We start from the raw sequence: 16,446 nt of genomic DNA, 5'->3' as shown, positions 1-16,446 counted from the left end.
TCGATTTCAGATCTCCACACGGCGTGTGATTACTGAACTGATGTTATGTGAATCTGAAAATGATTTGCATTAAAAATGGTGGTGCTTAAAAAAAATTATAATTATTGATAAGTAATGAATAAAACGCTTTGCTGCTATGAAAAACTGAATGAGGATACAGTGGTGGGATGGGACACTGCTGAGTTTTCCCACAATCACGGAAATCTGGAAACAATTGGTTAAATTAATTATTAAAGAATAAATCTAATAAATGGTCTACTACATACAACAAATACATATGAACTTGAACACAATACTTTGATTTATTTCATATTTCTATTAACTTCACATTTCAGAGATCCAACCTACTACTCACAAAACGGCATTGAGCAAGAAACCACTTAAAAACCAGAGCATTTTAGCCCTTTTTTTTTTTTTTTTGCAATAAAATCTTTTAGGATTGTGCAATATAGAGACATATCCTCTCCTTTTATCCAGCACAACCCAGGGAATATGATGAACTGAAATTAATTTTATTTCAACCAACTTGTACAGACTCAGCTAAATGTAACAAAAAAATAAATAAATAATAATAATAATAATAATAACAATAATAATCACACATCGGCAAAGAAATCGCACGGATTTATAAGATCACGTTATTATGTTTGTTTTTCATATGGTTTCTATGCCCAAAAAATTATTATAATATGCAAATTTTAAAGGTTCTACATTTTCGCTGCGAGAGATTGTGAGATTCGCTACAATGGAATTGAGAGATTGTCCCTGATGAGCGAGCCGAGGGCGACGGTGGCAAGGAAAAACTCCCCGAGATGGCAATAGAAAGAAACCTTGAGAGGAACCGGACTCAACAGGGAACCCATCCTCATTTGGGTGATAACGAATAACAGGAATTATAGAACATCATGTGTTAGGGTGCTGGAAATTCAGTATAACAAAAGTTGTTCAAGTTATCATGGAGTTTAGTTCAGCACAGGGACGAGTCAGCAGGTAGAGAGGACAGAGGGAGCATCCGCGACATTTACTGCCTCCCAGTACAGACAGGAAACTGTCCAGGTACAGGAGCGGTAGCGCGAGAGGGAACTGTCAGCCTATAGCAAATCGACGACGAATGGCATCGTTCTTTCAGAAAGATTTTTTAAAAGAAAGGGTAAACAAAATATACTTGGACGAATGTTAACACGCTGGTTGCACTGTTTATAATAGTTACATTAAATAAAAGAAAGATGTGAACAAGATATTTAGGATCACTGGCTAGATAAAATATACATACTGGATGCTGAGAACTAAAAAGGCCTGCTCTTCTTGCTACTAACTGCTATTAACAGGAGAACCACAGACGGGTGGGAGGTAGAGAGAGAGAGAGAGTGAGTGTGAGAAAGCGCTGAGTGCTGAGGATGTGTGTCATGAGTTTTGCGCGAGCACTCCGAGGTTGCAAATTAACCTTATTACCATTCCGCCTTTCTTCCATCTAATTACGCAACTCGTATTGAACACCTTAGAAACCATCACCATGGTAAAAGCGTTGAAGCAACAGTAACTATGGAATAAAAGAGAGTGTGCGTGTGAAATCTCCTGCGCTGTATCGGCGCTGGCTGAAACGACTGAGAACACAATTACTCCGACTTTCGAGAGCGTCGCCCGAAGGAACACTAATTTAACGCTCATTACCGTTAATGCTATGGGCTACGGGCTGAACGTGGACTCTGTGCTGCAAAGAGCTCAGACGCCGCGGTGCTACTTTTATTTCATTCAAGTCACAGTTTCATAGTAATATCCCTTAGGTTTCATTATACGATGAGACACAGGGGGCTAATCTAATGAAGGTAAAGTGTTAAAATCATGAAACAAAGAAAAGGCGACGTTCATTAACACGAGCGAGTGTGAATTTAGTAGTGCTTGACTCATTTTTGTGAATAAATCTGTTATCCTTTTGAGAGTTTTTGAGACTTTTTTAACAAGAATCTGCAGGTGTGGGCGGGATTAGACCATCCTTAAATGGGAGCGGGAGGGATTTGTTTCTGAATAAATACTATGCCGCTTACATAAGGAACTAGAGCAGGCCCAGGTCCTGAAAGGTCTGTAAATAGTGTAACGTTAAAGAGAAGGTTTTTATGTTCTTATGGCCGAGTGTGCATACACTCGATCTCCAACTCCACACCGTGTTCTTGAAGACGGACGTCATGAGGCAGAGACTGATGGACATTTTGAAGACGTCTTTCACAATGCTTATTTTCACAACAATGTCACACGGCTATTACTCACACTTGTGCATCTGCAGATGTGACGCAATGTCCACTGACCTTTTTCGGGTAATTAACACACATATTAGTCAGTTTCCTGTGACCGAGCACTATTTACACTCTTGGTTTGGTGAAAAAAGGGTGAAAGAGTCCGTCTACATGCCATCCGGCACATATGGTGACGCATACACCCCACCCTGGAGATACCCGTCAATTCTGTACCCGTGCTCCCACTTTTGGTAAAAAAAAAAAAAAAGTATATAGGCTATATATATATATAAATAAATAAACACATGAGAGCAAAAAAACTATTTTTTCGTTCATTGACCAGAAGGAAAAAAAAAGGAAAACAAACAAAAAAAAATCTTTCCCCAAGTGTGCGTACAAATCATTGTGTCAAAATTTTGGATATCGTTTCCTGTTTTTATTTTCTCTCCTCTATTTGTCCAGCAGCACATTGAGATCCTTGAGCAGTCCAGCTCTGTCCTCTGGCTCAGTCTGCAGCTCCAAATCCATAATAAACCACATGTCTGGCTTCAGTTCACTTCCTGCCGTCGTGTTCTCCCTGCAGTCGAACATGACTAGAGCGAGACCATTTCTCCCAGATGCTCTCAGGCAGTTTGCCGTGTTCACACCCAGCTTACAAACGCGCAGAGAAAGACAACACACTGGCGTTTGTTTAAACAGGATAAAAACTACAAAACGAGAAAGGCAAAAGATAAAAAGTCACTAAAGATTGTTGGATTTCTTCAAATATATATTTGAATTTGCCATTTCAAAGTTTAACTTAAGATTTTCACAAGTGTGATCGATTCAGAATCGAAAACTGACCCAACGATTCATCTAACTGAGCCGGTCAATAAAAGATTGATTAAACTGCATGATATATTAAATTACACAGCTCCAGCAATTATATATTTCTCTCTGTGTGTTATGATGTTTAAAATGTAAATGCTGGAAATCAACACACGGATGGATTCAATTTATAGTTTTTGCTTCACATAATGTCAAAAAGGGCTGCCCGGTTCGATCACTGTGTGATTATTTTTTATACTATTATATTAACTATAAATATAGCATTTTGTATTGAAGCAGAGTCGTCTTGACTAACCTCAAATAACTGATTCTTATTAAGATGATATTTGCCAATAATTATCCATCACCTCAAAATAATTGAAATTATTAAAAATATATTTAAAAACTGTCTGTGTGTACGTACCCTGTAATAAACTGCAGCCTTTTCCGATTAAATAACTGCACGGGTCTATATCGCGGTTTCCTCTCTGTGGTCACCGACCGTACCCGAACGGGTGACATTGAGGACACTGCACTATTTTTACACCGAAACTTCAAAGTAAACTAAACAGTGGAACGTCAGGCGTACTACCTGTTTTACACAACCTATTAGTTCACTGACTTCATGACCTGTAGTGGGTGTACTATTATGTAATTGGATCGGACTGACTGGGGTCATCCTGACGAGGCCAAGTGTCACATCCACTTGAGCGTTTCACTATTGTATAGACACTGGACTGGGTTATTTGGTTTAGAGCAAGTAAATAGAAATTTCAGGGAATATGATAAGAGTTGAGCTGCACATAAAGTCCATACCTTTAGGAGCAAATTAAAACAACTAAAAACATCTAATTTAAAGTAACAAGGCATTTTGCTAGGTAGGGGATTAAAAAAAAAAAAAAAGATAAAAATACACTGCCTGGCTCCCAAAAACATGTATTTAAATCACCTTTACCTTTGATTGCAGCACACAATGAGGTGGCCAGTTGATGTATGAAAATGATTCTGTGAAATATTTCTGTGTCATCAGTGGTGAAAATCTCCATAGACGTGATAACCTGGTCATTCAGTACATTCAGGTCGTCGGCTGACTTCATTTTATTGCCTCATAAAATTTCTGAATCTAGACCTGACTAACAGAAACAACCCCAGATCGTAGCACTGCTTCTCAGGCTTGTATAGTGGACACGATGCATGATGGTGGATCACTTTATGCACTTTCCTTTTTACCCTGACGCTCTGGAATAGGCTCAATCTGGACTCATCAGATCACATGACCTCCCACCCCATTACTCCAAAGTCAAATATTTATGCTCTTTAGCAAATTCAAGCCTTTTTTCCATGCAACTTTAAGTTTTCATTCATGATTTTTTTTTTTTTCAAGTTGACTTTTCAGCACTATCCCTTCAGGTTTTTATAATGTCCTGAAGACTTCTTAACGCAGTTCCAGTAGTTTTAAATCTTTTTAGTTGTTTTCTTTGCCTCATACTATGACTCTTTTTAAATGGCAACTTTTTTTTTTTTTGGCCAGGCAGTGTAATATCAAAAAAAATATAATAATAATAATAATAATGAATAAAAGTGTGATGCTGAATTAAAAACTACTGGATATTATAAACATGAACAGAAGTGGTTGTTCACTAGTTAGATCCTGCAACAACCTTTAGCATCCTGAATCTAGTAGCCAGAAGTGTGTACAAAACCTTACAATAACAAAAACACTATGAGCCAGTAAACACTTAATTTGAAAGCCAATACTAAGAGGGTGTAAGTAGGATATTAATATTAAGATATGAGAAATGAAACAAAGTAATAATAGATGAAAGGTCTGGAGCTCTCATTCTTAATCTAACACAAATAGACCATCTGCGGTTTATCTTTAAACTCCCTTTCATCTTTAATGCTAAATCTCTTTTTCTCACCCATTTTTCGAGCAGCTTTTGGATCTTGTGAGATGATGGATAGATTAGATAGTTTAGTTTGTAATATCACACTACCATGATGTTTACTCTGATTACACTACACAACCAACTCCTCGATTTAACCCCATTAGTACATTAATTAAGTACATTAATACGAGTTATCGCTCAATAATCATCTGTAATGATCTTTGCAGGTGTTTTCTTCTCTCTTATCTTAAAACTTAAATATTACTTGGAACCTTTTCCTCTTGTGTTCTGTCACAATGAACAAAGGATATATTATTCATTAGTGCATGTTTGATTAAGCTTACCTTAGACACATATTTAAAGTCGAATATATATATATATATTTTTTTTTTCCCTGTATTAATTAATTACGGCACTAAAAATCTTAAACAATTCCTCCAATGAAGTATTACAAATTAGGAATAATGTTAAATTAATTTTATTTTGCATACTAGTCGCATTTAAATTAAGATCAAGAAACAAATTTTAATATTACACAAAGATAACCCGAGTAAATACAAAGCTTTTCAAACCTGAGCTGCCTGGCCCTATGTGGAAAAAGTAACTGCCCCCTAAAACCTAATAACTGGTTGCGGGGGCGGGAACGACTGCAACGAAGCACCTGCGATAACTGGCAACCAGTCTCTCACACTGCCCTGGAGGAATTCTGGCCCGCTCTTCTTTGCAGAATTGTTTTAATTCAGCCACATCGGAGGGTTTTTCAGCATGAACAACTTGTTGAATTTTTTTTTTTTTTAGTCATTCTTAGGGCAGGTTTGGACAGTTTTTTTTTCCTTTACAAATGAAATCATCATTTACAAACGAAATTTTGTATTTACTCGGGTTATCTTTGCAAATATAACAAATATGTCCAGGAAAAAAAAATAAGGTAGGGGCAAATACTTTTTCACAGCACTGAATATGAGAAAATGTATGAAACGTTCTATTCTAGATACGATTATCATCACAAGGTTATTACCATCTAATGAATACAAACGAACACAAACACACACGCACGCACCTGTTGCCGCAGAAGGGAGGAGGATGAATTGAAAGAACAGACAGAGACAGAGAGAGAGAGAGAGGAGTGATGGAGGAAGAGCCAGTATAAATCTGTTTTCACTTGTCAGGCGTGATCGCCTCAGGAGGATGGAGAGAGCCCTGTGATCTTTAATAGCCAATTATCTTCAGCTCTCCGGCAGCGAGGCCTGGCACGATTTATAACACCTGAGAGCCGGCAAGCTGAGCGGCCAGACACATGCTGAATTAATGTTAGCATAAAATCAGCAACTGCCAAAAAAAAAACAAAAAAAAAAAAAACCACACCTTACAAACCAAGCGTCATCATCCGCTGCACTACGAGCTCACGGTTTCTGAATGGAGGGATGGAGAGTGCGGCAGCATGTTCGCCGTCGCAACGCCAGATGTGTCGGATTAAAAGCTTTTAGGTAATAAAAATGAGTTTGCGGCTTGCAGAACTGACTGAAGAAGAAAAAAAAAAAAGCATAGATGGTGTTGCATAAGGAAAGTCCTGAGTGTAAAAGTTCAATACCGTATACATCATCAGTATGTATATATTCTGCAGCCAGTTTAATAGGAACACCTGCTCGTTTATATAGGTTCCCAGTTATTATAGAGTTATTATTTAGATGAATGTGTACAATATTTCGATACATACACATTTTCCTTCTTCAAATAGACCCTGGAGGTGCAAGGCGACAGTGCTAACCCCAAACTACCGTGCCGCCTGAACCTGGGATTTTCCTCTCAATTTCTTTATGCATTGCACTTCTTCAAATAAATAAGTAAATAAATGAAGTGAAACAAAATGCAGATTGCAAAATAATTTTAAAACTTTTTTTTTTTTATGTTTGTTTTAGAGACTGTAAAATCTTTCGGTTCCTCTGTAACCCTGCAGCATCCTGTGTGGTACGAGCAAATTATTAGCCAAGTTTGTTTGAGGTATAACGAAATTATCCCCCCCAAAAAACAGGAGTATAGAATTAAGAATCAGAAAATTTATAAAATCATCACAGGTCGCATTGACACCGGAATATCATGATAACATCGTATCGGGTCGTCCCTGGTGATCCCAGTCCCGAATATCCACGCCTTAGCTTTTAAAGTACAGGGTGTCCCAAAAAAATTGACATAATTTCGTGGTCTAACAACCAAGTCATCGCTAAGTCTCACTCACAAATTTTGATGAGATGTGTAAAAACTAATTAAGTTTAATGTCTTACTTTTTTCCAGTGATAATGGAACAATTCATCAGACAGACACACGTGCCAAGGATCACCTGGTGTGTGAGAGTAAATACCTGACACAACAGCAGTTTAATAAGCATGCAGAGGTTTTATACGCAGACACGGATATAACAAATAACACTGCAGCGTGCGAGAAATCCTAAATCCTGCACACACACACACATATATATATAGTATGGGGAGTCAGAAAAGCCCTTCATACCTAGAGAAAATTTTTAAACTGCAAATCATTACCACGCCATTCTTGCTTAAAGAAGATGGAGAATTAATTTCCTCTATGTGCGTGCAGACGTTTATGGTGAACTGTATTATGTATATTACACTGTAACTACAATTCTAAAAACGTACCACTTGATGTAAAATAACTCCTAACAGATTTCAGACGGACAAAGAAACATACAAGCAGTTATGGTGATGAATAAAATCTCAACTACACATACAGTATATAACTGACTAACTTCATAGCAGTACTATAGCAGTATATTAAATTGAAAACTCCTCTTCGATTTAGTTTATTTTCAGACAGAACCCTGAGATTTGCCCAAAATGAGAATCTGTAAAAGACAGCTGTCCTCCTACCACCTCAGGAATACACTCTCCCAAAGCGGATGTCTGAGGTCCACAGTCCCATGACAGATATTTTTTTGGGGGGGGGATGTTGGAGTGATTTCAGGACTTTGCAGTGAATTAAAGCAAACTAGGGACCTGAGTCGGGTCTTAATTAAAAGTGGGACAGATCACAACCCTCACAGATCGGATCGAATCACGGCGTCCAATCATAATGTTTTTCGGATAAAGGGGAAAAAACGGTCTTGAATAAACAAATTCAAAATATTCAGTGTTCAAAAAAAAAAAATCATGCAATACTCATTTAATGAATTAAAATGCAACATGAGACCCTGTGACCCTGCGCTCTGACCCCCAGCGTCCTCACTGAGATAAGCACAGAAAAATCAATATCATTTCACTGTGCTGTAAGGTACAAGTGAGAAATAATTGAATATCGATTTCTTAATCATAAAAAAGCCATTCAGAGTTTGCCTCATTTCAGTTGTGTTGCCAGATTGAGCGGTTTTCCGATCCAGTTGTCTTTCACATCACCTGGAAAGGTGCGTCTTCGCAAGCAATTAAAACCAGTGCTTAATTTTGGTAAAACACGGTCTGTGTGTGTATTATGTCCTTGAGGAACAAAGACTAACCCGTCTGGTCCCATAAAAAAGCTAATTCGGCACAAATCACCAAAACAAACAAATAAATAAATATAAAATTAATGCTAACCTGATAGAAAAGCACCAGAACACCCAGTGCACCACAGATCGCTGCACACTGGACCAAGCAGGCAGGGAACCCAAAGTTGCCTCTAAACTTCCCAGACCTCGATTCGATCAAGCATTCATTGGAAGCGCCAGAGGTACAAGTCCGATCCACAGACGCCCCTAAGCACCTGCTGCCAACATCCTGGTGCCAAAATCTACAGCACGCAAATGCATCACCACAGGTCACAGTAGTCTTAGTCACGCCCAGGGGAGGCGTTGCCACCCCAGTGGCACAAGGGGCACCCAAAACCATGCGTTTTATTTGTTTTTTATTATAAGGCTGGTGATAATTGCGCTACAGTATGAAATCTCGTTCTGATGATCCTGTTTGCATGAGGGATTTTCATCAGTGTGATCTGGCAACCCTGAGCAAAGTAGTGACTGAGTGTGCATGCACAAATATGAGCTTTCACAGTTCAATAACGTAATGATGCTTAAATATTTTACCTTCTGTGGCTGGAAACCATTTTTGCACCATGATGGTTAAATCTGCTGTTCACACAGATTTCGAACCGTGAACAGCGGTACTTATGGATCGTGGATCGGCTATGATCTGTTACACGACGAATTGTTACTAATAACCGACAAGTTTCGTGATAATTCAGGGTTTTTTTAAACGGGGGGGGCGGGCGGACGGACTCCAAAGGGCTCTTAAAGCATCATAAAGATTTTTTTTTTCTTTTTTGTTTTCCCCTTTTGATTTTGTTACAGTGGCGGAAACTTGATGACATATTAGCTAAAGACAATTTCTTGCAAAATGGCTTATTTACAAGTAACGTTTAGGGGGGAAAAAAAGACACTAATAGAGAGTGTATAAAAAAAAAACATGAAGGTAAAATAATATACGACAGTTCCAGGTTCTGTGGTTCAGACTCGAGCTCGAGTTACAGTCACGTGATTGTCTTGTTGTATGTTGTTCCTTGTTCTCTGGTTTCCTTACACACACACACAAAAAAAAAACCTTCCCTCTAGGACTGAAATGTGAACTGTCCTGTCCAGAGAGCATTCCCCGGTCATACACGGTATTCGGTGGACAGTCTCAGGAATCTAATTCACCCAGACTTTGAGCTTTTACAGCACTATTTCTGAGACACACCACCGTTCTTACACTAAATCTTTTCTTTTTTCGTTTTCTGTGATGAACTTCAATACGAGAACATGATGAAATCCCCTTGTGTTTAGAAGTGTTTAAGTCTTCTGTAAACATCACGTCTGTATTGCTCAGACGGAGCACTACTACTACCACCATCATGTCCGTTCTTGCTCGACTAAGCGGTTGGTCTCTCTCTGAAGATACGAGGCGCCAAAACCCCTGCAGCTGTGCCACATGTTTCAATAGTATTCTGTAACATTTGTAAAGACTGAACTGGAGGGACCTGATTTTCCAGAATTACGGAGACATTCAGCGGCGAACACGCTTGAGCACGTTACACGACGAAGAACAAAACAGAGGAAAAAAACAAAAAACAAAGAGAAAGTGAATTCAACACAGCCTATTTATTCAGGTTTATAAAACTGCACTCAAACACACGGCGCTGTGCTAAAGTCTTCATTCTTAAGAGCATTTCAGCTTGCAAAAGGTTCCAAATTTCTCATTTATCATAGCCTTGAAGGACAGTTCTCCAGACTCTTCTCATTTATTTTATTCGATCAAATGGGTTAGCACTGTGGACTCGCACCTCCAGGGTCAGGGGATTGGATGGGAGGCGTGTCAAAACACCGCCTAAAAAGACAGGTGAAAATACTTTCATCCTCCCACTGCATCCCGTGTGATAAGCAGGGAACTTGATGGAAAGATATTACTGATGCTGCTACATTCGCAAAAGATGTTGTAGACGAAGGTTCTCATGTTGTTTTATTGATTTTTTTTTTTTTTTTTTTTAAATAACAAGAAAACTTGTTAGCGAAAAGGAGGTTTGCACTTTTAGTCCTAATAAGCAGTTCATGTGTTGGTAACAATGTTTTTGCTCAAAAAAAAAAAATAAAAAAATCTATAAACAATATATCCCATAGGCTCTAGAATTTTATTACATTTTATATTTTTCTTTAAAGAAAAGTAAACGTTTTAAAATAGAAAATCGAATTTTGTCTAAAAAAAAAATCAGAGATTCAATTCATAGGAGATAGATATCACCCTGCTCTAGTGCAAACACATGCAGATTAGATGAACTGGCCCTTCCACATTGGCCGTAGTGGGCGATTGCGCCCTGCATCAAACGCCGCCAAAGTCTCAAAACTCAGCTTCAGAGTGGCTGTAAGTATGTACGGCTTCTAACGCACGCAATGTTCTACAGATTTGCGTTTGTGGTGTTTTGAGGTTGGCGTAAGTGTGTGTAATGAGTGGGTTTGAGATTAATTCTCTCTCAGAGTTTGGAGAAAAAGGCAGAATAATGCGCACAATTTTTGATAACGTAATGTCATAAAGATGCATTTCTGTTGTGTCAACTGAGGCTGATCGACCGGTTCATCTCTATTAAAAATATATATTTTTATTTTAATATTATGGAGCCAATGTTTTGATACGTTAATTGCGACATAAAAGAATCGCGATTCATACCTGAATCGATTCAAAACAACTCAACTCAACTCAACAAAAATGTCTGGTTCTATTGCGGTATAATTTTGTTAGGTTTTAGGAAATTCTCCACAGTTTTTCCGCCTGCAAATAACCTATAAACTTTATAATTTTATATTAGGTTCGTTGTAAATATGTATTTTAAGAATTTATGCATAGGTTTGGCTAAATTCAATCTTTTTTTACTTGCTGAGACGAGTTATTATTTTTTTTCAGTGTATAAAATTAGGACAATCCTGATTGTGGTCAAAGCACAAATTAAAGGCAGGGAAGAAAAAAATTATATAAATTTAAAAAAATCCATTAACCAGCTGCCGAATAATTAAAATAAATCTATGCTGGAAAGCGTTAGTAAATGGAAAGTGACTATTTTACAGTTAATAGTCGTTATGTGAAAAAAAAAAAAAAAAAAAGTAAGCCAATAAAAAAAATTAATGAATTAAATAATTAATTCAAAATTCTATCTAATGATGATTTCTAAAAATTTATTTGCACGTCGCTGCCTCACAGCTTGTATTTTGGATCCTGAGCTTGGGCGGGATCCTAAACACAAGTCGGAATCCTTTAACCTGTAAGCGTGTGAGAGTGTGAGTGAGTGTGTGCAGCAATTTAGTGTTCTTGTCATGGGTCTCAGATGATCATGTGTTCGCATAACTGTCCTGAAGTGCATGTCCAACAGGTAGCTTGGCACAAAAGCACCCGATATGTGTGTATGCAAATCAGGAAGCATGCACTTCAAACCCCAAAATCTTTTTTTTTTGTTTTCACTTGAGGAAAAAAACTTCCTGACCACTGCATATCAAATAAAATATTTAAAAAAAAATCAAAAGTGTTTTGTGTTTTCAGATCAAGCTCGACTCTGACTGATATCTAATGATGATTTCTAACATGATTAATGAAATAAGATTTAATGGCATGTCGCTGCCTCACAGCTTATAGTTTCGATCCTGAGTTCGGGCTTGGATCACATGCTCTCTCCGTGTGTTCGTCTGGGATTCCTGATTTTCTCCTAAACGCAAGGCGAAATCCTTTAACCTGCATGTGTGTGTGTGAACCAATCAGGAAGCATGCACTTCAAACCCTAACACCTTTATTATTTTTTTTATTCTCTTTAAAAAAAAAAAAAAAAAAAAAAACGCCGCACATCAAAAATACAAACAAATGAATAAATAAAAGAGTGTTCTGTGCTTGCAAACCGAGCTGCACTTGCTACTCAAAATCTGACGACGATTCCTAAAATGAATAATTAAAACAAATTCAAGAGCCGGCGTGACAAGTCACTGCCTCACAGCACGCATTTTGGATCCTGCGCATGGGCTTGGGTCGCATGCTCTCTCTCTCTCTCCTCCCGTGTGTCTGTCTGGGTTTCATCTGAGTTTCCTGGTTTCCTCCTAAAACCAAGTCGAAATCCTTTAAATCTGTGAAGCGATCTGCTGTTCCTGGCACGGGTCTCAAATGATCATGTGTTTTACATTACTGTCATGAGGTGCATGTCCAACAGGTAGCTTGACACAAAAGCATTCAGTGTGTGTGTGTGTGTGCATGCAAAACCAATCAGGAAGCATGCACTTGAAACCCCCAGCACCAACACCTTTTTTTTCTCTCTTTCCTGAGCAATGCACATCAAATACATGTATCTCTATGCAGTGAGCAAGGTGTGAGCTTGAGGGTCTTGTTAGATGCTAGACTCTCAGTGTGTGTGTGTGTGTGTGTGTGTTAAAGTCTGGTTATATCGAGTACAGCGTGTACAATACACCAGCACTCACCACTTATGAGAGGGTTGGACTCCATGTCTGCGTTGATTCCTGTTTGATTTCAGCACTTAATCGATCCACGTCCACATTTCTGCGTCTAAAGCGCTTCCGAGCTGCATTTGAGTTTGGGATGATGATTATATAAGAGCGCTGCGATGGTACCGACACACACATGCACCTCTTCCTCCATGTTAGCCGCCGCAATGTTGTTAGCTAGCGGGCTAGCTGCTTAACAACACTAACACACTAACTAGCGACCGCTAAGGCGCTCGCTCAAACACACACACACACACACACAGCCTGGTGTTTAAATAAACAGGGGAAAATCTGAGATTTTTTTTTTTTTTACGAAGTTAAACGCCTGGAATTCGAAATATAACAAGCGAGCACTCTACTAAACACAAGTTAGTTAGTTTAGTTAGTTAGCTAAAAACGCTTAGCTTCCTTATTCTTCTTCTTCTTCGTCTTTCTTCTTCTTCTTCTACTTCTTCTCCATCGCTCTTAGTTTCATCCAAGTCCAGAGTACAAGAAACACAATCCTCCTCCTCCCCGCCTCGTTTCCCACCATGTCCAAACCCAAGATAAAACCTCACCACTAAAGTTTCTGGTCTTTATTATTATTAATATTAATATTAATAATCAACAGACCGCTCTGTTTCTTCACTTCGGTTCCTGTTCTGTGTGAAAAGCGCGCTCACGTCAACTCCGACATTTCACTCTCTCTCTCTGTGTTAAGAGGAGTCCCTGTGGGGCACCTGCGTCACGTGACGTCAATGAAAGAAAAGAGAGAGAGAGAGAGAGAGAGAGAGAGAGAGAGAGAAGCGAGTGAAAAGATGAAAAGAATAAAGATGACAATAATGTATTATGCATGTGTCAATCCTGAGAGGATTAAAAAAAAGTAAAAAAAAAAAAACTTGTGCAGAAAGGACGAGTTCTGTGCATAGAATCTGTAGCTGCAGGGGTGCCTTGACTTTTGCACACACACACACACACACCTGGCAGGTTTACAGTACACTACAGTACCTACCAATTACTACAGAGCCTCTCTGGTGATATTGTGTGTGGGGGGGGGGATTCATGATCATGACTTAATAGGGTGTGGGAACAAGATAGGTGGATGGATGGATGGATGGATGGATGGATAGATCCCTATAGATAGTAAGATCACTACTTACTCTCTCATACCACACCTTGGTAAGCCGTGGCCAAAACATCATAGTATCTCCTACAATTTCCTTCAGGATGAATAAAGTGAGTATGTATATATGTATGTATTTATCTATCTCATTCCCATACCTGTGTATGTTGTTTTAGCCATGACTTACTAAGGTGTGGGAATGAGATAGTATTTTGTTTTAGCCACGACTTACTAAGGTGCGGGAATGAGATAGTATTTTGTTTTAGCCACGACTTACTAAGGTGCGGGAATGAGATAGTATTTTGTTTTAGCCACGACTTACTAAGGTGCGGGAATGAGATAGTATTTTGTCTTAGCCACGACTTACTAAGGTGTGGGAATGAGATAGTATTTTGTTTTAGCCATGACTTAATACAGTGTGGGAATGAGATAATATGTTGTTTAGCCATGACTTACTAAGGTGTGGGAATGAGATAGTATGTTGGAATGGCTACGACTTACTAAGGGGTTGGGAATGAGCTGGTATGTTGTTCTGGCCACTACTTACTCTCTCATTCCCACACCTTAGTAAGCCGTGGCCAAAACATTATAGTATCTCCTACAATTTCTTTCAGGATGAATAAAGTAAGTAAGTATGTATATATGTATGTATTTATCTATCTCGTTCCCATGCCTGTGTATGTTGTTTTGGCCACGACTTACTAAGGTGTGGGAATGAGATAGTATTTTGTTTTAGCCATGACTTAATAAGGTGCGGGAATGAGATAGTGTTTTGTTTTAGCCATGACTTAATACGGTGTGGGAATGAGATAGTATGTGGTTTTGGCCATGACTTAATAAGGTGTGTAAATGAGATAGTATGTTGTATTGGCTACGACTTACTAAGGGTTGGGAATGAGTTAGTACAGTATGTTGTGATCACGACTTACTAAGACTGGTTATTAAATAGTATGGTGTTTTGGCCACTACTTACTGAGCCATGGGAATGAGATAGTATGCTGTTTTGGTCATGATTAACTAAGGTGTGGGAATTAGATAGTATGTTGTATTGGCTACAACTTACTAAGGTCTGGGAATGAGATAGTACTGTATGTTGTGGCCACGACTTACTAAGACTGGTTATGCGATAATATGGTGTTTTGGCCACTACTTACTGAGGCGTGGGAATAAGATAGTATGTTGTTTTATTCATGACTTAATAAGGTGTGTGGGAGAGATAGTGTGTTGTTTTGGCCATGACTTTCTAACATGTGGGAATGAGAGTTTCTAAAATGTGGGAACAACATGCTATGTTGTGGCCACGATTTATTAAGGTGTGTGAATAAGATAGCATGTTGTTTTGGCCATAACTTAATGAGATGTGGGAACAAGATAGTGTGTTGTTTTGCCCATGAATTACTAGTTTACGAATTAATGTGAACTGATTATCCTAATCCTCATGTTTTTGGAGGTTGGGAGAAAACCCATCAACAACGGGAAGAACATAAATTCAAAGCACACAGACCTGAGGCGGGAATCGAACCCTCGACCCTGGAGGTGACATTGACAACCACTATGGCACCACGCCCCTGGAATGGCAAGTATGTAACATAATGTATTGCTGTCACAGAATTACATTATGGTGCCAGCTTTGTTTCCTCACTTTGGAGGAATCTAAGGGTTCCCAAAATCCAAACCCGGCTTAAAAATTTATATGAACAGATTTTCCTAATTTAAAACTGTGGCCACACACCTCCAGAGTTGAGGGTGCTCATGGAGTTTTTATGTTCTCCCCCTGCTTGGTGGGTTTCCTCCAACATTTAATTATGTAAACTAATAAGGTTTACATTTACCGATTAGGCTAATTGGCACACACATAGTGTGTGTGTGATAGAGTGAGATTGCGAGTGTGTCCTGGGAGGCCTCCTGCGACCTTTCACAGGATAAGCGGTATTCATCTTTCCATCAAATACATCTAGTTTTACTAAACCATACAATACATTTTTTAGTTTTACTAAACCATCTCTGTGACGGAGCTTTGTCCAATCTTTGGCTTACAGCAAAATAATAATTGACAGGGTGGTGTGATTTTGTCATTCGTATCGTTAAAAAAAATGACATATTGTGCTTTTTAACCATTAATAATTGCCAGAGAGAAAATAAATCTTAGGTGTATTTAACTGACACCGAGGGAGGGTTGTTGTAGACCTGGAGACGTCTATCCAGGAAACGTAGAGCGTGCATTTGGCAGTCCTACCTGCTGCATTTAAGAAAATTGTTTTAAAAAAAAAATACACGTCATTCTCCCCCCTTTAACAGCATATTCATCAGCAGGCTTGTTGCAAGGATGCATGCATACAGAAGGTCGTATAATATATATATATATATATATATATATATATATATATATATATATATATATATATATATATATAAAAAACTCTCGTGTAC

General features: G+C 38.5%; 1 protein-coding gene across 1 annotated transcript in view; it reads right to left on the bottom strand.

Moving 5' to 3' along the window:
- Positions 1-13,589, bottom strand: part of elk1 (ETS transcription factor ELK1) — a 28,537-nt gene extending 14,948 nt beyond the window's left edge. Inside the window, exon 1 of the mRNA XM_053504191.1 lies at positions 12,891-13,589. Coding sequence (XP_053360166.1) covers positions 12,891-12,915 — 25 coding nt within the window. The 5' untranslated portion in view covers positions 12,916-13,589. The remainder of the gene's footprint in view (positions 1-12,890) is intronic.
- Positions 13,590-16,446: the final 2,857 nt, after the last annotated feature.

The sequence above is a fragment of the Clarias gariepinus genome, chromosome 9 (assembly GCF_024256425.1).
Source record: "Clarias gariepinus isolate MV-2021 ecotype Netherlands chromosome 9, CGAR_prim_01v2, whole genome shotgun sequence".
NCBI lineage: Eukaryota > Metazoa > Chordata > Actinopteri > Siluriformes > Clariidae > Clarias > Clarias gariepinus.
The sequence above is the reverse complement of the archived record's forward strand: the minus strand, read 5'-3'. Positions and strand labels throughout refer to the sequence as shown.